Source organism: Oncorhynchus tshawytscha, linkage group LG02 (assembly GCF_018296145.1).
Source record: "Oncorhynchus tshawytscha isolate Ot180627B linkage group LG02, Otsh_v2.0, whole genome shotgun sequence".
Taxonomy (NCBI): domain Eukaryota; kingdom Metazoa; phylum Chordata; class Actinopteri; order Salmoniformes; family Salmonidae; genus Oncorhynchus; species Oncorhynchus tshawytscha.
In genome coordinates this window covers 73,225,186-73,252,723 of record NC_056430.1, presented here as the reverse complement: position 1 = coordinate 73,252,723, position 27,538 = coordinate 73,225,186, and the positions used below count along the sequence as shown (strand labels likewise).

General features: G+C 43.2%; 1 protein-coding gene across 1 annotated transcript; it reads right to left on the bottom strand.

Annotated features, from left to right (window-relative positions):
• Nucleotides 1–350: 350 nt before the first annotated feature.
• Nucleotides 351–20,132, bottom strand: LOC121840576 (kelch-like ECH-associated protein 1B). Its single transcript, XM_042304462.1, has 9 exons — nucleotides 19,979–20,132; nucleotides 11,045–12,378; nucleotides 10,496–10,597; nucleotides 9,253–9,498; nucleotides 7,095–7,391; nucleotides 6,096–6,475; nucleotides 4,062–4,267; nucleotides 3,605–3,781; nucleotides 351–2,543 (listed from the first exon to the last, which is right to left on the bottom strand). The coding sequence occupies exons 2-9, from the start codon at nucleotides 11,249–11,251 to the stop codon at nucleotides 2,266–2,268; spliced, it is 1,893 nt and encodes a 630-aa protein (XP_042160396.1). The 5' UTR covers nucleotides 11,252–12,378; nucleotides 19,979–20,132; the 3' UTR covers nucleotides 351–2,265.
• Between the last annotated feature and the right edge of the window lie 7,406 nt (nucleotides 20,133–27,538).

Genomic DNA, 27,538 nt, shown 5'->3' with positions numbered 1-27,538 from the left:
ATCTTAGCCAGCCAAAGTCGCCATGACATCGCCTACGAGCGTGATCGGGGATTTCTATTGGAGAAGCAGTTTCTGCCCATCGTCGTACTGTACTGTCTTTGCGCAGACACTCCCTGATCAGGGCCCGGTTTCCCGAAAGTATCGTAAGGCCAAGTTCATCGATGGTTCTAACGAACCGGATTCAGGTGCCTTTCTCTCAATGGTAATTGGAGTATTGCTAAACTAGGCTCAGATCACCCTCTTCATTTTGATCGAAAAGGCAAAGACGTATCACATATCAGCACTTCTAAATCAGACTGTGTGAATATGAGCCCAGAACTGGGATTTCGACAAAGAAACATATGCCACTGTTAAAATAAACATATTTTAATATACAATGTGTTTTGTACAGTGTTTGTTTGCTGAAAAATGTACAAAGCATTTCTTTAAATATTCTATTTCTTTAACTACGAAGAGGAAAAAAGTCCCTTTCAAAAAAGAGGCAACCTTTCTTTACAAATGTAGGCATTCAACAGGCATGCCTAAATACAATGCATGCTTCTCATTAGCAGGAAAACAGTAGAGTCCAATTGTAATACAAAGTCGTAGTCAGTCAAAGCAAACAAGAAAAAAGGGACAAAATTAATAAATAAAAAACCTCAGGTCTTAAATTCTTCTGTACAAGACTCCATTGGAATATAATATCAATGTACAAAACATCACTTAAAAAAACCTTTGTAGTTTAATTAAACCGCTGTTACAAATACATTTCTTTAAGTAGCCTGTACTAAATAGCACTCTTTTCCAATTTAGTTTTGGCAGGCTCCGGCCCACTGACATTCCTTCTCCATCGAGAGAGCAGCGGAATTCAATTCAGTACGAGTCATCAGGAAATATTTAGTGCACTACTCTTGATAAGGGCCCATAGGGCTCTGGTCAAAAGTAGTGCACGACATAGGGAATAGGGTGCCATTTGGGATTCAGTCCTTTTCTCCTCATCTTCCCATTTAGTGACATTATCAAATGTGACTTAATGCACAACAATGGTCACTTGACCCGTGGTTTGGGCAGATGTGTGTACGAGTGTTAAAACCCAAAAGCAGTCGCAGGGGGGGAGATTGGAGATATATTTGCGTGTAATGTTTGAAAATTAATTGACACTTCTTTTGTCCTTATGGGCGGTCCTTGTGAGTTCCCTACTCTAAACATTTTTCAGTACATTCCCATCCCACAAATTCTTTATGATTGGTTTGCAACGCTATTGAGCCGATAGTATCTAGACTCAGTCTTGGGGCTCTCTAGGCCTACTTCGACCACTGTAGGCTAAGTCTCCAACCCTTGGCCCAAGCACCAACGTGCTTTCTTGCCACCAGAGAGTGGTCTGTATACTGATGGTGGTAATCATGCCAGCAGGCATAGTAATGGCACTTATATAAGGAAAACCCTAAAATTCCCCATTTGTCCACAGACTTTGCCAAAAGTACTACAGATGTAGGATCTTTAATTTGAGCCAGTTTGCTACAGTAGGAAAATAATCCTTCAGCAACAGGAAATGTGAATTATGTGGATTATAATTAAGGGACATTTTTGCGTAGGGTTGATACATTTTTCATTAGGTAAAATCAAATCTAACATTTTTTGTGGAAAATTCAAACTTTAGAAGCCTTTTTAAGCCTTGAATACACTACAAGTTTGCATTTACTACTGTTCAGGAAAATTCTCAGCAAAAGGTACTTTGTCTTACACTTTGTTGTTTGAAGGTATGCAATTTTGTATATTTCTTCCCCTCCCCAAAATATTTGGTTTATCTGCACAGGCTGGTCTTGAAATAGAAAAAAAGTGACTACTAATTTAGTAGACAGAGGTTAGTTAGTAGCCTTTTGAATATATTGTACAGCCCTTTCTCCTCTTGGTGTAGACCAGGGAAACATTGGTCCAAGAGGGCGCTATAGTGCTACTGTGGTGGTATGGGATGGAGGACATAGAAGTAGATTTGAACAGATTAAACAATCTAGAACTCCTATTTCTATGACTTTGCCCATCTGCATTGTTATCACGGGAACAGTGAGTGAATCGACGTGCTATAGATCATAAACTATATACAATTTATCATTAAACAACTTGTCACATATGACTGAAGTTGTGTGAAACCAACATGGCTAGGGAGGGCCTCTGCGATCTTGTGTTTTTCAGAAGACATGTGTTTCTGTCTTCTATTCAAGGCGGGGGCGCTTTTCCATGGAAGACTGAAGAGGACTGAGCCAGGGATGGTTGAGAGCGTACAACTCAAGTCCCCTTGCCGAAGGCACCGTGTCTGGAGTTATGGTGCGATCCAGAGTCCCCTCCTGTCCCTGAACACCCCAAACTAACACCCTCACAACCGCCAGTGACCTCCGTCCTCTCATGCTTCAGACACTGGGCCAGGTCCTTTTGGCAGGGCTCCATGGTAACGGCCACGCCCACGCCACTGCGTCCCGACATCATGCGGGTCACCTCCGACCACGTGTCCGTCTCCGGGTCATAACACTCCACGCTGTCCAGGAACGTGTTCCCGTCATAACCTCCTGTAGAACGGAGGAGGAGAGGAGAAGCACTCTTTAGGACATAGGATGGGATTTAAAACACTTTTATAACATGAGAATTGTATCTCAAATGTAAATAATAATGCATGCATTTTATATGGTGCTTTTCATTACACGTTGAATCACAAAGTTGCTTTTAAAAACAAAACAATTAAACAACAAAAAAAATGTAGGAGGATCTGGTAGTTATTGGGCGAAGGTCTTTCATCATGGGCAGTTCAGAAAGGTAGTATTGTGGCCGGAGGAAGCATTGATGGAACAGCCAGGCTGGGAGGTAGAGACATCTGACAAGACAGGCCATGGAGCTCTTCATCAAGTACCTCGTTGTCTGTCGATGTTCACAGCTCCTCCTCTCTAGATCAGGCTGGTAGCACCCACCTGGGTCATGCTTCGGGGACTGTAAAAGCGCAAATAAGACCACCACACCTCAGCAGTAGTCCTGAAAAGCGCCCTGCGAGGCGAGCCTCTGCATCACCTCACACCGCTTCCCTCTGCATCACCTCACACCGCTTCCCTCTAGGAGCCGGAGCAGGAGGCCTAAAAGCGCCCTGCGAGGCGAGCCTCTGCATCACCTCACACCACTTCCCTCTAGGAGCCGGAGCAGGAGGCCTAAAAGCCGATGTTGTTGACCAGGTGTTGCTGCTGTATCATTCAAATGGAGCTAGCTGCCAATTATAAACTGACTTGCCAATAATCAGTCCTGCAATTCCGTGAGACACCACCAGATAGGTCTCTCGACAAATGGTAAAAAATAAATAAAAATTCAACAAAATAAATCAATAAATAAAAACAATAAGATATGCTTCTCTCTGTCACTTCGACACTGGAAAACTAAATGTGACCTAAACACTGTGGTACTAAATACTGCACATCATATGGGGGTTGATTCTGTCATAATGTAATAGCAAAAACAAAATGGGTATTTGGGGAGGACTCCAGGCTTTCTTTACGGTGTTCAAAGAAAGAATTCTTGCCCCCGAAGCAAATGACTCATAATTCCGCTAAAGCATTGTTGCAGTAGAACCTGCTTTTACAATACCCACCCAGTACATAGATCTTCCCATGGTGCGCGGTGACCCCCAGGGCGGAGCGCCGGTGCCTCATGGAGGCTGCAAAGCTCCAGGTGTCAGTCTCAACGTCGTAGCGCTCCACTGTGTTCAGTTGGTTGGTGCCGTCGTAGCCCCCCATCACGTAGATACGGTTCCCCAGCGCACACACACCTGATATGGGTCAAAGTTCATTATTAGAAGGGACTTCTTGACACAGGTGGAACTTTAGGCCTACACGCAGGTTTCACTCTGAATCTCCACCCTTTACCCAGGAAAGTGCATTTAAAATCGATTTGAAAACATTGGATTTGTGCAAAGCATGGCAGGAGAGTTTCCACCATATTCCTGTCCGTGCCTTAAGGGGCGTGTAAGTACATGCGTCGAGAGAAGGGTAGAGAATCAGACCGTACATTCTGTCCAAAGTCAATGTGCTCCTTTTGTTGTTCCTCACCTGCCCCAGAGCGCACAGTGTTCATGGCAGCCATGCTCTTCCACTCATCCCTCTCTGGGTTATAACACTCTGAGGAGGAGAGGCGGTGTGTGCCGTCGAACCCGCCCACCGCGTACAGCAGCCGGTTGATGACCGCCACGCCCACCCCGATACGCCGTGTCAACATGGGGGCCACCAGGTGCCACTGGTCCCTGTCTGGGTCATACCTGAGGAGGGGAGAGACAGACACAGTCAGTCAAACACACTGACAAAACCTGCGGAGCAGGATAGAGACACACGCCCACAAAATCAACCAACTGGACTATATTTAGTGTGAGGTTGGAAAATCGTGACAAAGAAATTTCTTCCTGGTTTATTTTTAGACACAAACAACAAATACTTTCCTTGAGATAAAAAAAAAAAAATTATATACTGTATATAAACTCAGCAAAAAGAAGTCCTCTCTGTCAACTGCGTTTGTTTTCAGCAAACTTAACATGTGTAAATATTTGTATGAGCATACCAAGATTCAACAACAGACATAAACGGAACAGGTTCCACAGACATGTGACTAACAGAAATGGAGTAATGTGTCCCTGAACAAAGGGGGGTGTAACAGTCAGTATCTGGTTTGGCCACCAGCTGCATTAAATACTGCAGTGCATCTCCTCCACATGGACTGCACCAGATTTGCCAGTTCTTGCTGTGGGATGTTACCCCAATCTTCCACCAAGGCACCTGCAAGTTCCCAAACATTTCTGGGGGGGAATGGCCCTAGCCGTCACCCTCCGATCCAACATGTCCCAGATGTGCTCAATGAGATTGAGAACCGGGCTCTTTGTTGGCCATGGCCAACAATGACATTCCTGTCTTGCAGGAAATCATGCACAGAATGAGCAGTATGGCTGGTGGCATTGTCATGCTGCGGGTCATGTCAGGATGAGCCTGCAGGAAGGGTACCACTCGAGGGAGGATGTCTTCCCTTAAATGCACAGAGTTGAGATTGCCTGCAGTACGATGATGCTGTGACACACCGCCTCAGACCATGACGGACCCTCCACCTCCAAATCGATCCCGTTCCAGAGTACAGGCCTCGGTGTAACGCTCATTCCTTCGACGATAAACACGATTCCAACCATCACCCCTGGTGAGACAAAACTGCGACTTGTCAGTGAAAAGCACTTTTTGCCAGTCCTGTCTAGTCCAGCGACGGTGTGTTTATGCCCTTTGGTGACATTGTTGCCGGTAAAGTCTGGTGAGGACCTGCCTCACAAGCCCTCAGTCCAGCCTCTCTCAGCCTATTGCAGACAGTCTGAGCACTGATGGAGGGATTGTACGTTCCTGGTGTAACTCGGGCAGTTGTTGTTGCCATCATGTACCTGTCCCGCATGTGTGATGTTCAGATGTACCGATCCTGTGCAGGTGTTGTTACACGTGGTCTGCCACTGCGAGGATGATCAGCTGTCCATCCTGTCTCCCTGTAGCGCCGTCTTAGGCGTTTCGCAGTACGGACATTGCAATTTATTGCCCTGACCACATCTGCAGTCCTCATGCCTCCTTGCAACATGCCTAAGGCACATTCACGCAGATGAGCAGGAACCCTGGGCATCTTTCTTTTGGTGTTTTTCAGTCAGTAGAAAGGCCTCTTTAGTGTCCTAAGATTTCATAACCGTGACCTTAATTGCCTACCGTCTGTAAGCTGTTAGTCTTAACGACCGTTCCACATGTGCATGTTCATTAATTGTTTATGGTTCATTGAACAAGCATGGGAAACAGTGTTTAAACCTTTTACAATGAAGATCTTGGAAGTTATTTGGATTTTTACAAATTATCTTTGAAAGACAGGGTCCTGAAGAAGGGACGTTTCTTTTTTGCTGAGTTTACTTCCTTGTATAACATCACTTTGCTCCGCGCAGAAAAGAGCAAGTCCTATGGCGCAAAGGGCACTGTTCCAGTCCTACATACCTAACCAATCATAACCCCAACCTAAGGACACAAAAACGCAACTACCACTCCCTTCATCAAACCTCCCAATCAGATCTCAGTTCCACGAACCTCTCCACGCTGTTATGATGAATACATCCATGCGACCCTCCGACAGCATAGATCATCCCGTCAATCACCCCCACTCCTATCCTGTTCCTGGGTACACTCATGGGAGCACAAGGCAACCAGCAGTTGTTCATGGGATTATAACAATCCAACGTGTTGGAGTCCATATTCCCGTCAGGAGCGTTGTTCCTTCCTCCGACAGCGTAGAACAGCCCAGAGATGACCACGGCAGCCAGGCCACTCCGGGGGACCTGAAGGTCAGCTAGCCTCAGCCAGGCCCCAGTACAGGGGTTGTAGGCTTCCAGATAGGACAGGGACTGACGGAAGTATCCCCCTGCCGTGTAGATGAGCTGGGGCACTTTGGGCGTGCGGCACGAGATCACCTAGGAGGACCACATAAATGTATCAATCAATTGATCCATCAGGAGATTACCTTGGAGACAAATACATTGGAAATATATATATATTTTCCCCCTCCCAATGTCAATTCCGATCTTGTCTCATCGCTGCCCAACGGGCTCTGGAGAGGCGAAGGTCGATGACCCGCCAAACCACTCTCCTTAACACCTGCCCGCTTCTCCCGGAAGTCAGTGTTCACCAAACACTGTTCAACTTACGACCGATGTCAGCCTGCAGGAGCCCAGGCCCGCCACAAGGAGAGAGCGATGAGCCAATAAAGCCCCCCCGGCCAAACCCTCCCCTAACCGAGACGACGCTGGGCCAATTGTGCGCCGCCCTATGGGACTCCCTGTCACGGCCGGTTGTGACACAGCCTGGGATTGAACCCGGGTCTGTAGTGACGCCTCAGACCGCTGCGCCACTCAGGAGGCCAGCTTTGTAGTTTTTTAAAACGGTATTTAATCAGGGTTCTTGGCATCAGTATTGGACGTTAAGTGCTAGATACAGCAGCAAGGTCATTGATGCACATCAGAAACAATGGAGGCTTTGGAACTTTAACTGTAAACAGGTTTTATTACCCAAAATACCAACCAACCATCTCACCTTGGTGGGCTTGTGGAGGGTGAGGTCCTGGAAGATCTGAGCCAGGTAGTCTTTACACTGGTCGTCCCACTCCAGAGACTGCAGCTGGGCTTGGAGGAAGTGTGGGGTGAGGGAGTGGCACCGCACGGCCTGGAGCAGGGCCTGGACGTAGGGCCGCCGGTTCTCCCGGTCGTACCGGACCCACGCCACACAAGCCTGAAAGACCACCGACTCACAGCGCACGTTGAGTTCGTCGCGGCTGATGAGAGTGACCAGCTGGCATTGGGAGAGGTTGAAGAACTCCTCCTGGGTCGCCACCTAAAGGTGAGAAGGAGGAGAAGGAGGCTGTTCTAAGAAAGGCATCACTTGGTTGCCAGTCTAAAATAAAGTCATGGAGAATAACAAGGGGTTATTGGATATGGTTCATGGGCAATTGTTAGGCTTTTAGAATTAAAAAGTGAAGTAACGCAGCATTTTGAAAACATTTTTATTCAATGGAGTACACTGAATCACACAGCACACCTTTGGTATTCATCTTATTATGACTCATGATCATTCTTTTGGTTGTGGGAGTGTGTGTGTGTTTGTGTGTGTGTGAGAGACAATCAGTGATCTTTGCAGAATATATATGAGACATCTCTTCCTGTTAACCAGCTCTTCCATGGTTACAGTTTCAGTCTGACTCCCTGTGAAGTCATGCAGACTGACTGCCTGTACATTGAACATACAGGTAAACCCCCATGAGCCCGCCCACACAACGAGCTGATTCCACACGACTCACTCAACTCACGCACAAAACTAACCCAACACACACTCACCTAACACACACTCACCTAACACACACTCACCTAAAACACACTCACTCACACACTCACCTAACACACACTCACCCAACACACACTCACCCAACACACACTCACCCAACACACACTCACCCAACACACACTCACCCAACACACACTCACCCAACACACACTCACCCAACACACACTCACCCAACACACACTCACCCAACACACACTCACCCAACACACACTCACCCAACACACACTCACCCAACACACACTCACCCAACACACACTCACCCAACACACACTCACCCAACACACACTAACCCAACACACACTAACCCAACACACACTCACCCAACACACACTCACCCAACACACACTCACCCAACACACACTCACCCAACACACACTCACCCAACACACACTCACCTAACCCACTACCACACAATAGTAGGATTATTCATGTTGAGGGTTCAAGGGCCAAAGCAGAAAAGAAACAAAGATGGTGCACAGTAACAGCTGAGACTATTTGCTCAGTGATGACACGCTGTGGTGCAGGTGGTGGTGCTCCACCCTCGCAAAGCCTTGACGTTTCCCTTAACTAAACACAGCGAGTCAGTTGAGGAAACGGACTCTGGCTTTTCAAAGACGCCAGTTACAGGAAGAGACTACAGATCTGAGAAAAGCCATTCATCTGTATAGCAGCTGAATGGCCTGACGGTGACGGTGACACTAACGATAAGGTTGACTGAATGACTCATCCATATCAAATGGAGATCAGGAGAGACGCACAGTATCCGCTTGAATTATTTCAACTGATCGGAGTCAGGCGACGTGGTTATTTCCTGGGGGAACCCATAGGGCATATCGAAAGGTCAAGGAGCAAAGTGTCATGGTGAAACACTTCGTACCATCAACAGTGAGCATGCTCTGGAAACTGAACTTTTCCAACTCGGGGGGAGAAAAGAGACTATCATTCTCTCCGAAGTGTGTACTTGTTCACTCCCCTCATGAGTTTAAAAGGATTCTCTCTCTATGGTTTGGAGAATCGCAAAACCCAAAGAACGAGGTTAGGCAAAGCTGATCCTGAATCAGTTGTGAGGGGGTTAAAGCTAACTGTTTTAAAAGGATACTTCGGGATGTTGGCGATGAAGCTTGTTATTTACTTCCCCAGAGTCAGATGAACTCGTGTATACCATTTTATGTCTCTGTGTCCAGTATGAAGGATATTAGAGGTCATAACATGCTTGTTAGCTTTGGCTTGCGAAACTACCTCCAACTTCCTTCATACTAGATGCCGAGACATAAAAATAGTATCCATGAGGTCATCCGACCCTGGGGAAGTAGATATTTGCTCAAATCCAGTAGACAGTATCTACACCACATACCTGGCTGAAGTTCATGTAGATATATTCCCGAGCTTTCTGATGGAGCTCCGTGCAGCTGATCTGCTCGGCGAAGCTGGCTATGCCGATGGCGTTGCTAGGGTCCAGCTGCGTGACCAGGAAGTCGCAGCAGGCCTTTACCACGCTGTCGATCTGGTACATGACGGCGCCGTTCATGACGTGGATCACACACTTCTCCCCAACAGAGATGCTGGCCGTGTAGGCAAACTCTATCAGCCTGCCCATCACCTGAGAGAGAGAAGGAGGGATGTGGAGAGAGAGGAGGAGGGATTTGCAGAGAGAGAAAGGAAGAGAAAAGATTGGAGATGGAGAGAAGAGATGGGACAGATGGAAGAGAGAGTGGAGGGCAGGTGAGAGAGAATGAGACGAGAGTAGTTAGAACAGTTAGAAGAAACAGGAAGACAGAAAGGGGTTGATTCAATTACATCATTATTGTTGCATGAGGTTCCAGACTGACACAATCTGCCTCAGTACTGAGGAACTACACAATCAAATTAAACCGATCGAATCAAATTGTATTAGTCACATGCGCTGAATACAACAGGTGTAGACTTCACCGTGAAATGCTTAGTTACGAGCCCTTTCCCAATAATGCAGATTTAGACAAAGACAATTTGCAAATAAAAATAGTAACACAATAAATACTATCAAAGCCGTGGCAGTGTGGCACAGTTCTGAGTTAGCCTATGACAGAGAGCAGTCAGAGAGCTGCTGGTTTATGAGTTCCCTCATTAGTCAACATGGCTAATCCTGTGCTCTCTGTGAGCTTGATGTGTCTACGTGTGTCTGCGTGTCTAAAGGCAGCGGCATGATTACGATCTCTCGGAGATAACTCAGTGGGGCTGTACGCACCAGCTGGAACAAAGAAGCCAGCGATAAAAGCAGGTGTGTGTGTGTGTGTGTGTGTGTGAGCGTATATTTTTACCACTGAAATACAACTGTCTTTCTTATGGAGTCAGTCTTTGGTCCCTCGTAGGAAAACGTGGAGTGACTGCCTTCCTATCTTGAATGCAACGTGGATAATTACAACTGGGACTTCTAAAAGCCAGCTCTACTGACACGCCTGGATGAAAGGCATCTCATCTATCCAGTCTTCACTACTATTACTCACATGAAAACGCAGTTGGTTTCCATAGAATTGGTTAACACTTTACTTTAGGCCAACAGCTAGAAAGGTTTATTACATGCCTGTGGCAAGTCTTATAAAATGTGTTGTAACACTCACCCGGGGGTGTATCCCCTCGATGGGCACCACCTCCATCCCACACTCCTTCAGGCCGTTGGTGAACATGGCTCTGAAGACCGGAGAGGACGATGCCAGCACCACCTGTAGACGTGAACTGTCAGCTTGATATCTCAAACATATCAACTGTATCAGTTTTCTCCTCCCCACTCAGATTACTCCCAGACAGTCCTATCAAAATTCTTGCTTGAGAAATTGCTCTTTGCTAGGAAGCTATTTTTGTTTATTTTTTACAATTTTAATTGAAAACAATCACAGTAAGTTCCTTAATTGTTACCCAGAAATGATTTGAGATAAATTAAAAACAGCTGCATTGGAGCTTTAAAGATCGGAGTGCCAAACATAATTTCCCCCAACATTTTTGGGGGAGTTTCACAGACAGAAACCAATCTGGGGATAGACAAAGCATGAGGACTAGAAGAGAAGGGCAGACCCCCTATCGCCAAGGGGGCAGGAGTAGTCCGAAGTCAGGAGCGTTACCGCTACACCTGACTCCATCCACAGCATAACCGTTGACACAATGCTACACACCTTGTGTGCCACGAAGTCCACGGCCTCCAGGTCGTTGTAGCACACACGAAGTGTCACGTCGCACAGCTGGCCGTCCAGCCGCAGCTCGTTCATGATGCCGAAGGCGGCCGCCGTGTGGCTCTCCAGCGTGTAGCTGAAGACGCGGTGGCCGTTGCGCGTCGACGGCGTCACCACCGCCTTGCACTCCGTCGGGCACTCATTAGACATCCTGACTGACGAAGGATCCTTCCTGGTGCTTCTGTTGAAGCTGTGACAACAACTAAGAACAGTGTTGGGAGTGACTGCTGCCGGACATCCTTGCTCACTGAGGGGCAAGGAGACACTAGGGAAATGTTGAAAACTGGAGGAGCTATTGGGGGATTGTAGAAGGCTACGACCCTTTTCCTAGGGTCTTTGTTGTTTTTTTGGTTGAATGTATGTCTGTGACTGTAGAGTTCAGAGAGTATTAAATCGTCTTTCTTAGAAAGGTCCGAAAGACGGTTTCTTAGCCCTTACTCCTTATTCTTCAATTCCAGCCATTGTGTCTATAAGAGTTTTTCGTACAGTCTTACTTATTCCACAAGCCCAGCCATAGTGCACAATCAGGTGCTATTGTAAAACTAAAAAAATACTTCTTCTACATGAACTGCCAGTCATGGTTATGTATGTTATAACCAGGCCAATCGTTATCCACCACGATTTATGACATCAGTGTTCTAGATTCTCTCCCACCTGCCCTTGAGTAAACTTCTCTTCTCTTTCTCTTTTAATTAAAGGAACAGCAAGATGTATGGTCTTTTTGGCAGGAGGTATGTAGCGAGTCCGAAAAGACGCAGTAGGGAATTACTGTTATTCACATCAACAAGCGGACATGTTTTTCTCCTAAAGGGGAACTTTCTGAACAAAAGAGTCCGCAACAGTCAGAAAAACAGACAGATGTGTCTAGTACTCTGACATCTTCTCTCAAGTCCAACTACTTGCTTATTCCTTTTTCGCTCTGAGGCCCAAAAAACAGACACTGATATACTACTGCATCTTCAATGGTGGTCATAATTATAAATCAGGACTTAGCTCATGGAGCTACACTTCTGCCAGAAGTTGGGTAGAAGAGGGACAAGGATAGGGTAGTAGAGGGGTGGAAACTCCTAAAACTCTGTAGAGGGAGAAAAAAAAGAGCAGGTGCCAAAAATGTCATCAGCGTAAGCTAGCAGCCCTGAGGATTCAGGAATGAGGGGGGCTCAGTTTAGTTTGGTTGATCAGTTGCTCCACTCTAGAAGCTTTCCCAGAAGTCGCCCGCTCTGGAATCTCAAATTGCACTGTTGTATTTACTGGGAAGGTCTGGGCGCCGTTGGCAACTAGAAGAGAAGAGCGAAAAGACAGGACAGTTAGGTGTTAGGGTGAACAGGGTTTATCTAATAGTGATGGGGGAAAGAAAGAAATACATTTTCATATCGGGATGATATATCGTACTGACAATATTTAAATAATATTTTTGCGCTAGTTGGCTGTACCTGCACCAAAATGTCAGTATCTTACCTTCATAGCTTGTTCACCATCTTCCTTTAATTTGTTTTTAGCACTGATTTCCATGTCTGATCAAAACAGATAGAACTTTCATTTTCAAGAGTGATTTAGTATGTTCTACGACAAGCGAATGACTCAGCTAAATAACATTCCGAAGCCATCCAACCTCAATCACTCCAGTCAGAACAAAAGTGTCCTAGAACAGAAAGAGATACACAACATAGATAGATATACCTTTAAGGTAATCAAAGAGTTTACAGTCACACCCATGGATCCTCTTGGGAGGGATCACAGTTTCTCTTAGTCACTGTGACTAGAGTCAATGTGCTTTTAGACAACATCACAGCTCTAGGAGAGCTTGGGTGTCTCCACAGATTCCACACAAGGGAATGCAGAGTCCCCCCCCAGACCTGGGTTCAAATACCATTAGAAATCATTTCAAATATTGCATCTATGCTTGATTGAGCGTACCTGCTGCAATGGAACCAATAGAGACGTCTCAAAAGTGCAAACCCCACCCATCTGGCTCTTCAGGCAGACTAGAGCAAATGCTCAGCGTATTTGAAAGGTTTGTAAAAGAGTCTGAACCCAGCTCTGGCGGGGAGTGGGTAAGATAGCCCAACCACTGGTCGAGAGTCTGATCCGAGTGACGTACTTTCCTACTGAGGAAGACAGAGTGAGTGACTTAAATTAGGCCAGAATTGAATTAGTCATCGTGACTGAGTGTTTTTTTTTCTTCCCTGGACTGTCCTGTGACCAATCTGGCTACAGCAGTGGAGAGTAGGAAAATAACCTCACACACAAACACACACACAAATAAGTAAGCTACAGACTATACAGGTGTTAAGCCTGTTTGTTCACAACTAGGCCAATACAAAAAAGTCACTATAGAGAGTCATAGTTACTCAGCAACAATTGTTATCGTGTTATTGCAGCTGCTCTGGCCTGAGTGGGTAACATAACTGCAATGTTATGTTTTGCACATAATGATTACCTGTACAAGTAGATAAGAGAACTGACTGGCTGAACTGAAGGGCTGGAGGACAAGTTCTGGCCTACCTGTTCTACATGCCTCCCAAATGGCACTCTATTCCCTATATAATGCACTACATTTGACCAGGGCTTATAGGACTCTAGTAGTAGTGCACTATGTAAACTCTTAGAAAAGGTGCCACCTAGAACATAAAAGGGTTCTTCGACTGTCCCCATAAGAGAACACTTTGAAGAACCCTTGTTGGTTCCATGTATAACCATGTTGGGTTCCATGTATTGCCCTCTGTGGAAAGGGTTCGACATGGAACCCAAAACGGTTATACTTGGAACCAAAAGTGTTCTACCTGGAACCAAAAACAGGTTATCTTATGGGGACAGCCGAATTAACCTTTTGGAACCATTTTTTCCCTAAAAGTGTAGGGAACAGGGTGCCATTTGGGCGCAGCCTTAGTTGTATGGTCTGCCTACCTACAGCTCTATCTAGGTAATTCTACTACCCTCCCTCGATATCACATGAAATCCTGTACAACTCACTGAAGTGAAACCAAGATTAGACTAATATTATGTGGTTGGACCATTCTCTGTAATGAAGACAATGCTTACATTGGACACGGTCTGATATATTATTACAGTGTGTAGGCTTAACTAAAGTCAAGTTGGGTCGTTCCTACAATGCAGTGCCTTTTGGACCTTGTAACTTTAGAAAAAAGTTCAGAAAAAGGACTTTTGACTTTCAGATAAACATATTGGTCAAGCTCAGGCACTTAATTATTATTATTTTTTAACCGGTTAGGAGCATAATCCTAACAGGGTGGAACCTAACAGGGTGGAAATGTTGAGCCTAAATTAGCCATCGCACTGTGAGTGAGCAAGATTGAGCTTAAATTACTTCTACATCAAACATATTTTAACAGGGTGGACATTTATGAGTTGGACAGACTAACATGAAACAATATACAAATAGATCCAACTGAGTGTGTATATTTATTTAGCGTTGCGCTGTTGTTTTCTCACCAAATAAATTAAGGGGTTGTTTCTGGAGAATTACAACAAACTAATGGGGTGAAAAGGGATATCAGGGAAACAGACCATCTTTAATAAAAATACAATAATCATGAAAAAATAAATATTGAGAGAATTTAACTAAGACGATAAAAAATGAAAGATGAATTATTTTAAGGCATATATTTATTGTGGAAGTTGATGAATAACACCCAGAGATGTGGCAAAACACCTGCATCCACTAAGAAAACAGTTCCAAATGCATTCAAATTCAGTTTCAATATCCATATTTAAGGTAAAAGGACACCTGACCTTATATTTAAATCCTTTTGGATTCCACATTTTACACTAAAGAAGAAGTGATACTTCTTCGGGTAAGAAAAGGCACTGCATTGTAGGAATGTATAGTTACCCATTATAGCTTAACGAGGAGATGTAGGAGTTCTGGCTTAACTAGGAAATATAGCTTAACGAGGAGATGTAGGAGTTCTGGCTTAACTAGGAAATATAGCTTAACGAGGAGATGTAGGAGTTCTGGCTTAAAAAGGAGATGTAGGAGTTCTACCTAGATGTAGGCTACACAGCAGCAGTAGTAGGCCTAGTGGTAAGTAGACCTATATTGTGTGTCTTTGTTGTGTGAAATCTCATGGAAGGCCTATCCCTCACAGTTCCTTGAGAAAGATGTGTCACAGTTTAATAGTAGCCTGTTGCTCAACACTCACAACTCACATAGTGTACTCATCATGGAAGAACTCACCCCCTCAACTAGCGGAGTTTACTCAACGATGATATATACACCGAGTGCACAGCACAACACCTTCTGCCCTCAGAACAGCCGTAATTTGTCGAAGCATGGACCCTACAAAGGTGTCAAAAGTGTTCCACAGGATGCTGACCCATGTTGACAAAACTGTGAGAAGCATTGGAGTCAAGTTGGCCGGATGTCCTTTGGGTGGTGGACCATTCTTAATACACACGGGAAACTGTTGAGCGTGAAAAACCCAACAGGGTTGCAGTTCTTGACACAAACCTACTACCATACCCTGTTCAAAGGCACTTAAATATTATGTCTTGCCCCATTCACCCTCTGAATGTCACACATACACAATCCATGTCTCAATTGTCTCTAGGCTTAAAAATCCTTCTGGTCTTTAACCTTCATCTACACTGACTGAAGTGGATTTAACAAGCAGCATCAATGGGATCATAGCTTTCACCTGGTCCATCTGTCATGGAAAGAGCAGGTGCTCTTGATGTTTTGTACACTCAGTGTACATCTCGATGGAGTTGAGTTGCGATGAGTGTAGGTGGACTCTAGGCTACCTCGAACTACATCGAGTCACCATCAGTCGATACTTGTAAAAATGTCAATTCTTTAATTGTTTCCTTGTACCTATGTTTGTTCTGTGTAGCTGCAAGCTTTTCTTGGTTTACTATTGAGTGAGTTTATTTTATTTTTACAGGGACAGTGCACAGTTATCAACGTTTCAGTAAAAGTGTTGGTTTTAGCCAGCCGGCAAATTTTCAACCGCAGTCCCTGGGCAGGTTATTAAAAACAATTACAATATAGACAATTATTGAGTAGTGAGCACACGCAGAGCAACATAGGACAAGCAAGACGTAGCATACAGACAGAGCAACATAGGACAAAAAGCAGCAAGGCAAAATTCATAAAAGCAACAAAGTGTTTCCACACCTCACAAGCTACAGATAACATGGAAAGTGGCAATACACATCTAGGGATTATGATCACAAATCTGATTGACCTTTAGCCATGTATTCATACATTTTGTGAAAGTGTGATAGGTGGTGCAGTTATGTGTGTCTGATGGCAGTGTATTCCAGACATGGGAAGCTCTCACAGAGAAAGCGGATTTGCTAAAGGTGCTTTTCCTTAAGTCACCTCTCATGGCAGACCTTGTGGATCTGCTGCCATATGTTTGGGTTTTCTGTTTAACAAAAATACTGAGTGAAAGACTCAGATCTGTATTTTATTTATAAAAGTAGCATTTTACATGAACCCTGCCAAGGGAGCTATTTGTTAACGGATAAGGTGCAGCCCATCATGGCCGGACAGACTTTCAGTTTTGGAAGCGGACGTATAGAATGCAATTTTATCAAAATATGCATTCCAAATTCAACTGACAACTCTATAACAATCAGGACAAGCACAGGTACACAGTAAGCGTTAAAGAATGGATATTTATAAAAGTATCGTGTTGTGGTGCACGCTTGAAGTCCTAACTTCCTACTCCATTGAAAGACTTGTCGATTACGGGGTGCAATTTGACAGACGTCACATAAAATTATGTTTTTAATCAAAAACAACAGATTTCAGCACCCAAAGAAAAGCCTGCAGTTAAAAAGGACAAACATGTGCCCGTTCACGTGCTAGTCGGAACTAGGAAACTCCACAATTTCCGACTTTCTAACTGGTTGTAGTTATACACGTGCCGCGTTCAAGCAGTTAACAAGTTGGAAATGTCAGTTTCTTTGATCCGACTAGCACGAGAACGCAGCAGTAGGTACAAGGGAAATCATTAAAGGGTTAGTTGACCCAAATGATAAATTGACAATGGTTTCCTTACCCTGTAAGCAGTCTATGGACAAGTTATGACAGCAATTCATACTTCAGTTTAGTTTCCCTGGCACTGGTTCCACAATCCGCATTTGAGTATTTGTGGCACAAATCCCATTCACATCATGGGCAAATACCTAAAATTGATTGTGAAGCTCAACAAAGTCACTTATAAATAAATTATTTGAACATTATGCGCAGAAAAAGCTAATATCAGTCCCATGATATATCCCATGAGGACAATTATTTTTTTAATAAGCATAGCCTTATTTCTATTACAGCATATTGGATGACTGTCATTCACATTCCATTCACCCAGCTCAATGTAACATTGATAGGTTCAGGTTACTACACGATACTCAAAATTTCCCTATACCCATCATGAGGTTGCTACAGACTAGCCTATGAATGAGAGTTTACAACGTAGGGAGCACAAGTCGAGAGAAAAATTTGAGTAATCAAGGTTACAGACATTGACACATTCAATACCGCCTTGCACTCTCTTGCCTGCATCTAGCTGATTTAGGGTGTAAACATTACTCCAACAGTTGCAAATTAGTTTCTATCATAACCACTACACACAGCTTACATCTTTGTCATCATATTAGCGAACATCATACTCATAAACAACATAGCTACTAGAACTAACGCATATTAATCACTGCAAATCATGCAGTACAGTCATCAAGCAGTCTAGAAGTTACACCTGCCGGCTCCAGAGGCAATAAATTAATCAAACCAAAACCTTACCTTGACTTGGAAAAACGTTCCAGTGTTGGATAGCCATAGCCTGCTAGCTAACATGGCATCCCTCTCTGTTTGAGCCGTGTGTTTGAGTAGGTTAAACTATCTAGCTGCATTCGCTAACTAAGTAAGTGGAGAAAATACAACAAAATATAGCTAGCTCTCGCTTGCTTATTCATTTTTTAAGAAATGAATTTGTTCAAAACTGTTCAACTATTGTCTTTCTCTTTCAGTCAACTACTCCCACATTTTATGCACTGCAGTGTTAGCTAGCTGTAGCTTATGCTTCCAGTATCAGATTAATTATCTGATCCTTTCATTTGGTGGACAACATGTCAGTTCATGCTTCAAGAGCTCTGATCGGATGAGGTCCTCCAACCTGTTGTTACTGTGTAAGTCTATGGAAGGGGGTGAGAACCATGAGTCTCCTAGGTTTTGTATTGAAGTCAATGTACCCAGAGGAGGACGGAAACTAGCTGTCCTCCGGTTACACCATGGCGCTACTCTACAGAGTGCTTTTGATGCTACTGTAGACCTTCATTGCAAAACAGTGTGTTTTAATCCATTTTCGTGAATATATTTAGTGTTATCTAAAAAGGTTACCTTTAATGTTTCGCTATTTTTTATTAAATTCACTCCACTGAGGAGCCTCCACTAACTGTCACATGTTGAGTGTACCCATGCTTAGGTTTAAGATAGGAAGGTTAAGACAATGGAGTCACAATAATGCAAAGGGTCTACCGCTCTGAATCAACCACGGGACCAGCTCAAGCATAGTAGCTACGCTGCTTAGGCAGAACGCAAGCGGTCTGAAGCAGATCATAAGGTTGGTGAAAACTTGCAATTGAAGCTAATGCAAGACAACAACAAAAACATCTAGCCAGCTAGTTAACGTTGTAATCTTCAACCTACACGTTAAGACAACGGGGTTCTAATATCCCATATCTCTTTGCAATTCATGGGACCAGTTTATTAAATTATAAACTGCCCTCGTAGTCAATATACGTATATAGGCGGTAGGCTACACACTTCTGGGCAGATCACCCTGGAACCCTGTATGGAAGATATCCATATTACTGGGATTTACACTACAGCTATCCCTCAACAGGCCTACAGTCCCCGGCCTAAAGTGGTCACTTTCTCCGCGCCAAATACGATAACGTTACTTCGCAGAGAACGACTATAGGTTTCAATTTGATGTACGACATGAGAGATACGCACATGCAATAAAGTAGACTACAAAATATCTGGATTGTCTGGGAAAATCTGTATTGTTGCTTAATCGGAGTTACACTAGTAACTCGATCCCATAACTTTCTCGCGCTTCTTAAATAATTAATTTAGACAGACATTGCACATTTGGATAGATATTGACAATAGACGAACGACAAACCGATCGACTACCGGTAGCCTAACCTTCCCTAAACTATCTGAAACAATGCCCACCTGTATTAAGAACGAAGGCTTATTACAAACAAGATTGATAGGGGGACTGGCAATGCGCCTTCGCCAGTGACTCATCTTATCGTGGACTGTAACTGACTGTGATGAGGGAGCAAATTACCGAACTGCGTGTACCAAAACATGACCCAGAAGTCAAGAGTCCCTTATGTAAACGGTATAAAGAAAGTGCTTACCGCGCAATTATATAGCACCATATGATTTTTGCTACAGATTTCAGACAAAGGGATGGCGATTTCCCAACAAATAGGCTACAGTGATACATTTAGCTTGCTTGGTGAGTCACACTTGTAACAGTTATAGCTAAACACATCGAAGTGTTGGCATGCACGGACGTTAATACTTAACTACTCGTTCACAACAAATATGACCATTAGGCAACCAGTCGATGTACTATTAGGCTATAGCAACAAAACACCACGGCTATTAAAAGCAAACGCTGTGAAAAACATTGTCAGACAATCAAAATTAGCTTCGCTGTCAGTAACTGCCTGGCATTATTGGTGTCGACTCGATTCGTGGGAAAAAAAAGGTTGCCGATTGGAATCGGAAACATCATTCATGAACATTAACATTCTCGCGACAAAATCACTAATATTATATATCTTCAAAATCAATCGCGATCGGCTTTATTAATAGTAAAATAGACTCACATAGCTGAATAGTTCCATCGCTGTCTGTGCGCCACATAGGAACGGGGGAAAGCTGTAACTCACCATGACTAAGCATTGTACGAAACTGATTCTCGCTGCCAAAATAAGAGTGGGCCTCAATACGAGTCTGCTGGCCTCCATAGACATGCATGAGCGGTGAACCGCGAGCGGAGGGAGGGGACTTTTACGGAAGAGGAGTTCTTTAGAATAAAGGAAGCGGGACTAGTTCTGCATCGTTCTAAACGCGCTTCTGACAATCAAATATTGACACAATTAGCCCAATTTTCTCAAAATATATATTAGAAAGCCGTATTCGACGAAATTGTACAATCTGTTAAATAAACGTGTGTGCACTTTACAGAAATAAGGAATAAAGCTTTGAATGAAGTGCTGGCTATGCACTTTTCAATAAAGCTGAGTTACAAGTTCACACAGAAACAAAGCACAGGGAAAACGGAATGAATCATTACAATAAGCTACAGTAGATTGAATGAATGAAGCTATCTTTTACACTGACAATGCATATTTTTCTTTGAATGAATGACGTCATTCTGAAATAGACAGCTGTTCAGTTGAATAGGCCTATATGAAAATATACATTTTGTTACATTCAACAACCCCATAATAACATTATGATATGGCTCACCTGATATAGCTCACTTCATATTCCCATGAATTTGAACCTTTGGGTACATTTTCCATTCAATTTCACGATATCACGATATGATTATTGTACAACTGGACACGTAATATATACTGCTTGTTCCAGGTGCGGAAGGTGCTGACACACCAACACATATTGTTCTCCCCTGGGAGGTGTTCTGCCTAGAGAAAATACGTAATTTCAGCAAGTACTGTACATTCCAGAACAGAGCCACACGGTGGCACTAAAAGCTTAGTTTGTTATGCTGGGCACACAATACACTTACCCCATTTCCTTGTCCCAAATATTTTATTCCTCGAATCCACAACCCCAGGACGTGGGTGCTCGCATTACACGATAATTTCCTAGTTGATCCTGCCTGGTGTTCTACAGAGTGAATTGGCGGTTGTTATTGTCTAATTGCGTCCCCCCTTTACTGCTATAACTGCCTTCACCCTTCAGGGAAGGCTTTCCTCTAGATGTTGGAACGTTGCTGCGGGACTTGCTTCCATTCAGCAATAAGAGCATTAGGGAGGTTGAGCGATTAGGCCTGGCTTGCAGTCAGCGTTCTAATTCATCATTAAGGTGTTCGATGGGATTGAGGTCAGGGCTCTGTAAAGGCCAGTCAAGTTCTTCCACACCGATCTCGACAAACCATTTCTGTATGGCCCTCTCTTTGCACAGGGGCATTGTCAGGCTGAAACAGGAAAGGGCCTTCCTCAAACTGTTGCCACAAAATTGGAAGCACAGAATAGTCTAGAATGTCTTTGTATGCTGTAGCGTTAACATTTTCCTTCACTGGAACTAAGGGGCCTAGCTTGAACTTTGAAAAACAGCCCCAGACCATTATTCTTCCTCCACCAAAATGTACAGTTGGCACTATGCAATCGGGCAGGTAGCGTTCTCCTGGCATCCACGAAACCCAGATTCATCTGTCGGACTCAGATGGTGAAGTGTGATTCATCACTCCAGAGAGCGCGTTTCTACTGCTCCAGAGTCCAATGGTGGCTTTTGACTGGTACTGTATATCCAGCCTATAAATAGGAAGAGAAGTTTAGGCCTGGCTCCAGAGAGAGCTATGCTACGTGGCATGCTACGACACCAATGCATTTCTTTATGTCAGATGGCTATTGCATCTGCTATACAGATATAGACATACAGAAGGAGGCTAATTCTTACATTTTTTTTATTATAATATTTTGTATAAAGATAAGCATAATATTGTTAGATTATAGGAGTAACTCTAGTAGGCCTGAAACATTCTTCCTCACCTCAAGTTCAACTGTCGGTGTCAGTTGAAGCGCCTTTATATCACACTGCCTTTATAGCATAGGCTTGCAGTGGCTAAAGCTTAATAATAGCCACTCCAAACCTTCACAAACATTTATAAACTTTATTAGGGAAATGTCAAAAGTAAGTCAAGCCATTGTTTATAGGGGAAATACAAGCAGGCTGTTGTACTGCGGCAAACACAGCATTATAGTTGGAACTTAATTTAGCCAAAGAAAATGGCTCAAATAATAACAATGACATACAATAATAATAATCGAACAAATTATTATAAATAATGTAACTTCCAAAATATCATCCTACCTGAATAGGGAGTTGCGCAGTAGCCTGTATTACTCCCATCTTAGTCCACCCCAATATTAAAACTTATATTAAATTCCCCTTGTTGGCTTTTCACTATAGGTATACTCTTTTCCCTCTTTTGTTTTACTTCAATGAAAAATGCCTCCATCTTGACAATCAACAGTAGGCTGAGGCCAAGGCTCCTCTGCTGCTCTCTCTCCTCAGCAGCAGGCGCACCTGCGAGCAAGGCGTGAGAGAATGGTGCTGAAGCGCACATTTGGGGGTGTAGGCTATGATAGACAGCCTCTGCTGGACAATTTTGGCCTGCTACAATTTTATTTATCTGCTTACAAAAAAAAAACTGGAGCATTTTCCCATCAGAGTTGTGTTTCCACCGAATTGACTTGTTGCAGATGAAAGTCTGTGTGTAAATACACAATGCACAATAAAAATCCCTTTTGAGGTTCAATTCCCATGTACTGAATGCAAATACAAGTTAAATGGGTTTCCATTGCATTTTCAACTCCAGGCATACTGATGGTTTTGTCTAGCCAACAGCTGGCAACAGCCTATTCATATTCAAGCATTGTGACAAGTTGTGTTTATGCCACATATAAAAGGTAATACATTTTAAAAGTTTATTCATACATATTTAGGCTATTGTTGAAGCTAAAATACCACCTATGCAGGATCAACAATTCAACTTGCCCCTGCCTACCCAATGGCAGATATTTCTCATGAATCCCTACAGATCTGATCAGGGGCGCAACTTTCACTGGGGATGCATTTTTGTCCCCCCCAGTTTTATCAATGGAATGTGATACAAAACGGTGTGCTTTAGGACCATGCGGACGCCTCAGAGCGGTCAGGTAGGCTGTTCGGAACGTTTATCCGACCGGAATAAAAAACGAAACAATTATGTCCATCCCACTTCTAAAAACAAAATTGCGCCCCTGGATCTGATAGATGCAGCTCTGCCTTACCACTGAGCTAATGTACAGCTAGGGACAGTTCCTTAAACTCAACAATAAAGTGGGCTATCCCCAAAGTTGAGCGCTTACGCTCCCTCACCTTGAACCTATAAACCCGGTGCCTTCTCAGGTTCATCTGGGCCAGAGCTTCAACTTCAGCACACTATGAGCGGGTCGACCTCCTCTGGGTTGTCTTAGCCCAGAGACACCCCTCTTACGACACCTACCAATGCACTCAGGTTCCTTTATTCCAGCCACTCGAGTTCCCGATAGACTAATTAACCGGATGTTAAAAATCCTAAATGAATCAAGTCTATTTCAGACCCCTAGAGTAAAACGACATGCACTTGTATGACTCTTTGATGACACAGGGTTTCAGAACAATAAAGTAAGTTTATTCAAAATTCCGGAAACAGGCATAAAAATACCAAATTAATATCACCAATCAATGACAAGCGAAAATGAATCTTGGATTAAATTGAGAGATGCCTCCAGCGTCTAAACCCTTATTGGAGTGCCAATACATTGTCTTTTACAATGTCTTTTTGTATTTTTTTGTCTTTTATTATGAGAAGCACAGTGTTTAATAACAAGAAAAACGTGTTCTTACCTTCTACAACTTATAAACATCTTTTTGTCTCCCCCTCAGGATGATCAGTCCCTCAGTTGGTGTCTAAACCACTCTTAACACTTCTATCAATTAGGTAACCTAAACCTCAACATCTATCTTCTATCAATTAGGTAACCTAAACCTCAACATCTATCTTCAACTAAAAAGCTACAGAAAACATCTTCTTCCAGCCGGCAACAGGTTCTTCTAGCAAGCTCAAAGAGAGTCGTACCTCTCCCTAAAATCCTGCCTCTTTTATACCATACTCCTCATCTTCTGCTAGCTCATCGTGGCTAACACCTGCCCCGATGACGTGTTCAGTGGTTGACACCTAATGTGGCCATTTCTCAAAAGGTGCCTTTTCAGCACCCACTAGCCCCCACCTTATCCTCGCCGAGGCAAGAGGAGCGCCTCCACAGGATGTCCCCCCCCCCCACCCCCTCTGCCTCCCCTGGCTGCTCTGACCTGGGGGTTTCCACCCTTAATATACTTCATTAACATTACCTTTTAAAACATTATTTTTTAAACATGAACCTTTCTTATTCTCTTCTAACTTCACTCAATTCTAATCCTACTCCAATCTAATTTATTACTCAGTTATATCTTGAACACCCAACATTTTAAATATCATTTATAACATTTAATCATTATCATATTTGATCAAACCTTGTCCTCCAAGCCTCTTCAACATAATCCAAATGTGCTGTACGTTGAAACAAACAACATTATAACATTATTAACCAGTTTACTACATTACCTTTATCGCCTTTAATAATTTTTCAACCTATAACATTCAATCGTTAACATTCAAACTTTAATGTTCAACATTCAATAATAATCTTATTAAATATCTGTACCAATTTTTTCTCCTTCTTCTTCTTCTTTAGAGTCCATGTCCATTTTCTTTAAATATTCCTTCTTCTTCTTCTTTAGAGTCCATGTCCATTTTCTTTAAATATTCCTTCTTCTTCTTCTTTAGAGTCCATGTCCATTTTCTTTAAATATTCCTTCTTCTTCTTCTTTAGAGTCCATGTCCATTTTCTTTAAATATTCCTTCTTCTTCTTCTTTAGAGTCCATGTCCATTTTCTTTAAATATTCCTTCTTCTTCTTCTTTAGAGTCCATGTCCATTTTCTTTAAATATTCCTTCTTCTTTATGCTCCGTGCATGGGGTGCAAGTGAAACTTCTGCACGAGTGTGTGTGTGTTAGTGGGGCCTTCCTAGCCATGCTCTCTGTCACTAAAATGTCAAAGAAAAGCCTGCTATTCTTCACAATACATTGAAGCGTTAGGTTCTAGGTGTGCAAGGAATAGCTCCGATTCGTGAGGAGGCAGAGCATGTGTTAAACTTTCCTGAATAACTGGGCCTGCCGGGAGCATATGGCCACATTATTATAGGATGACTTGGGAGAATGATGATCTGCAGCAGACAGCGCATTCAATATCAGAAGTACAAAATAAAGCCAGACTGGCCTGCTACTGTGCCTTTCTAGACCTTATAAACTGTCAAGAGTAGAACCACAACTGATCCAAATCAAATGAAACATTCAAATCACAGAGTAGGCTAGAATGTTGTACTCACTTGAAAACAATAATGCAATTATTCATTGTGTTATAGGCGAGTCTACACTCTTAGAGAAAAGGGGTTCCAAAAGGGTTCTTTGGCTGTCCCCATAGGACAACCCTTTTTGGTTTCAGGTAGAACCATTTTGGGTTCCATGTTGATCCCTCTGTGGAAAGGGTTCTAAACAATCCACTATTCTCACTATGAATGGTGGATAGAGGGCAGGATAGAGCATTAGGCTGGTAGACTATACTTAGCTGTGGTATAATAAAAGTTAGCACACGGAAAAGCGTATGCATAAGGGAAGTACCAAAACACCTTGATATAGGGGAGGTGCATGCAAGCAGATTAGAACATTTGGCTAGGATGGAAGAAATAATGTAGTAAAACCTGCAAAAGAGAGAATGTAAACCAGGAAGAAAACGCACTACCCTCCCCCGGCCCCCAAAAAAACAAAACACAATCCTCCCCAAAGCAAAACAAAAGTTTGACAACCCACCCCTATTTTCGACCACCCCTCCCCCAGTAAATTGCGATCTGTCCCTAACATCCAATTATCTCATATCTCCATTCTCCAATTACCTGGGGCCTTTAGGAACAGGATCTATGAGGGGGAAAAAACATGTCTTAGACATGAATTGCACATCAATGCTGTTGATCATTCAGAGACAGAACATCTTAACTGGCAATAACCACCACAGAGCTAAGGTGATTGAAACCACTCTTTGCAGAGAAGGTATTTAAAGGCCCAGTGCAGTCAAAAACATGATTTCCCTGTGTTATATATAATTAAACAATATTAGGTTGAATAATACTCTGAAGTTGTAAAAATTATGATAATGCCCTTTTAGTGTAAAAGCTGTTTGGTGGGATGGAGTTTTTTCCTGCCAGGCGGTAAATGAGTTAATAAACCATTAAGAAAGACTTCTCTGCCAATAGCAGCTAGTTTTCAGTTTTCCCCTCCCCACTCAGACCACTCCTAGACAGTCCTACCAAAATTCTTGCTAGAGAATTTGCTCTTTGCTAAGAAGCTATTTTTGTTTCTGTAAAGACCATTTGAATTGAAAACAATCACAGTATTGTTACCCAGAAATTATTTGATATTGAGATAAAAACGGCTGCATTGGACCTTTAATAAAGTAATATTGCAGCAGAGACCATATTGAAACTCATTCATGTCCAAATTCCAAATGTTAATGTCTATGCTTGAAGGAAAATGAATGTTCACACTTCATTAGTGATGAACAATACACCTTCATTCCAATAACATCACATTGAGCCTTGGGAGACAATTCTGAAATCAGCTTTAATTTGTGTGACACTAGCAACTCATCTGTGTGAATTCAGTCTATCCATGGCCCATTCTGCCATTCCACTGCAGGAAGGAAAGGTAGCCCAGGGCCAGTGTTTGGGTATTCCTGAGACAGATTCATGGGAGTCTCTACCTCGCCATCTACCCTGGGTACGACTTGCTCCGTTGTTGTGCATAAGAGACCTTAGAACAGCTGCGGGAATGGATTTTACAGTCCTGCAGCACAGGGGTCAGTGCCCCAGGAAGGAGGCTAACGTTAGGGTTCACCGACCTTTGACATCTTTCAGAACATGGTCATGTTCATGGAGGTAGTGGCAAAGTGTGGTGCTAAAAAGTGGGGAAACCTATAGGCCTACAGTATATACGCTACCAACGTTTGCTGTTGGTCTTCTATGTGGTCATCGTATCGTGGAAAACCTGTATGTCAGATTATGTGTTTGATCTATGTATCCAAGTTCGTAGATCAACTCACAGGTTACAACCACACAATACTTCTCTCATGTTTTAAGAGCCATAGTAACAACTGGAGAGAGGGAGAGACAGAGAGAATGAGACAATGCCAGAGAGAGAGACAGACAGAGGGGATGATTAATCTGTTTTGTTAAACTGTATGTACAGTACACTGTGTGGTATTAGTATTGAATAGATTTGTTTTTTCAGTCCAGCTGGTATTATGTTACTGTATGCTGTACATTACATTGCTTCTATAGTAGACTCATAAATCATCCACACGTGTCTGGTGTGTATGTGTGTGTGTGTGTGTGTGTGTGTGTGTGTGTGTGTGTGTGTGTGTTATTCACTGTGAACCGTGAAAGCCATCGCTATAGAAACAGATAACCCAGAGGTGTTTAAAGTCTCACAATACTAACAAAAGACACTTCACTCTATGG

Bases quoted from the DNA above. Each gene is read 5' to 3' on its own strand.
- LOC121840576 (XM_042304462.1), bottom strand. From the start codon at position 11,251: ATGTCTAATGAGTGCCCGACGGAGTGCAAGGCGGTGGTGACGCCGTCG. The intron at 9,499-10,495 runs GTGAGTGTTACA...TCTCTCTCTCAG, and splicing joins TCGAGGGGATACACCCCCGG to GTGATGGGCAGGCTGATAGA. The intron at 3,782-4,061 runs GTGAGGAACAAC...GACCCATATCAG, and splicing joins CACTGTGCGCTCTGGGGCAG to GTGTGTGTGCGCTGGGGAAC.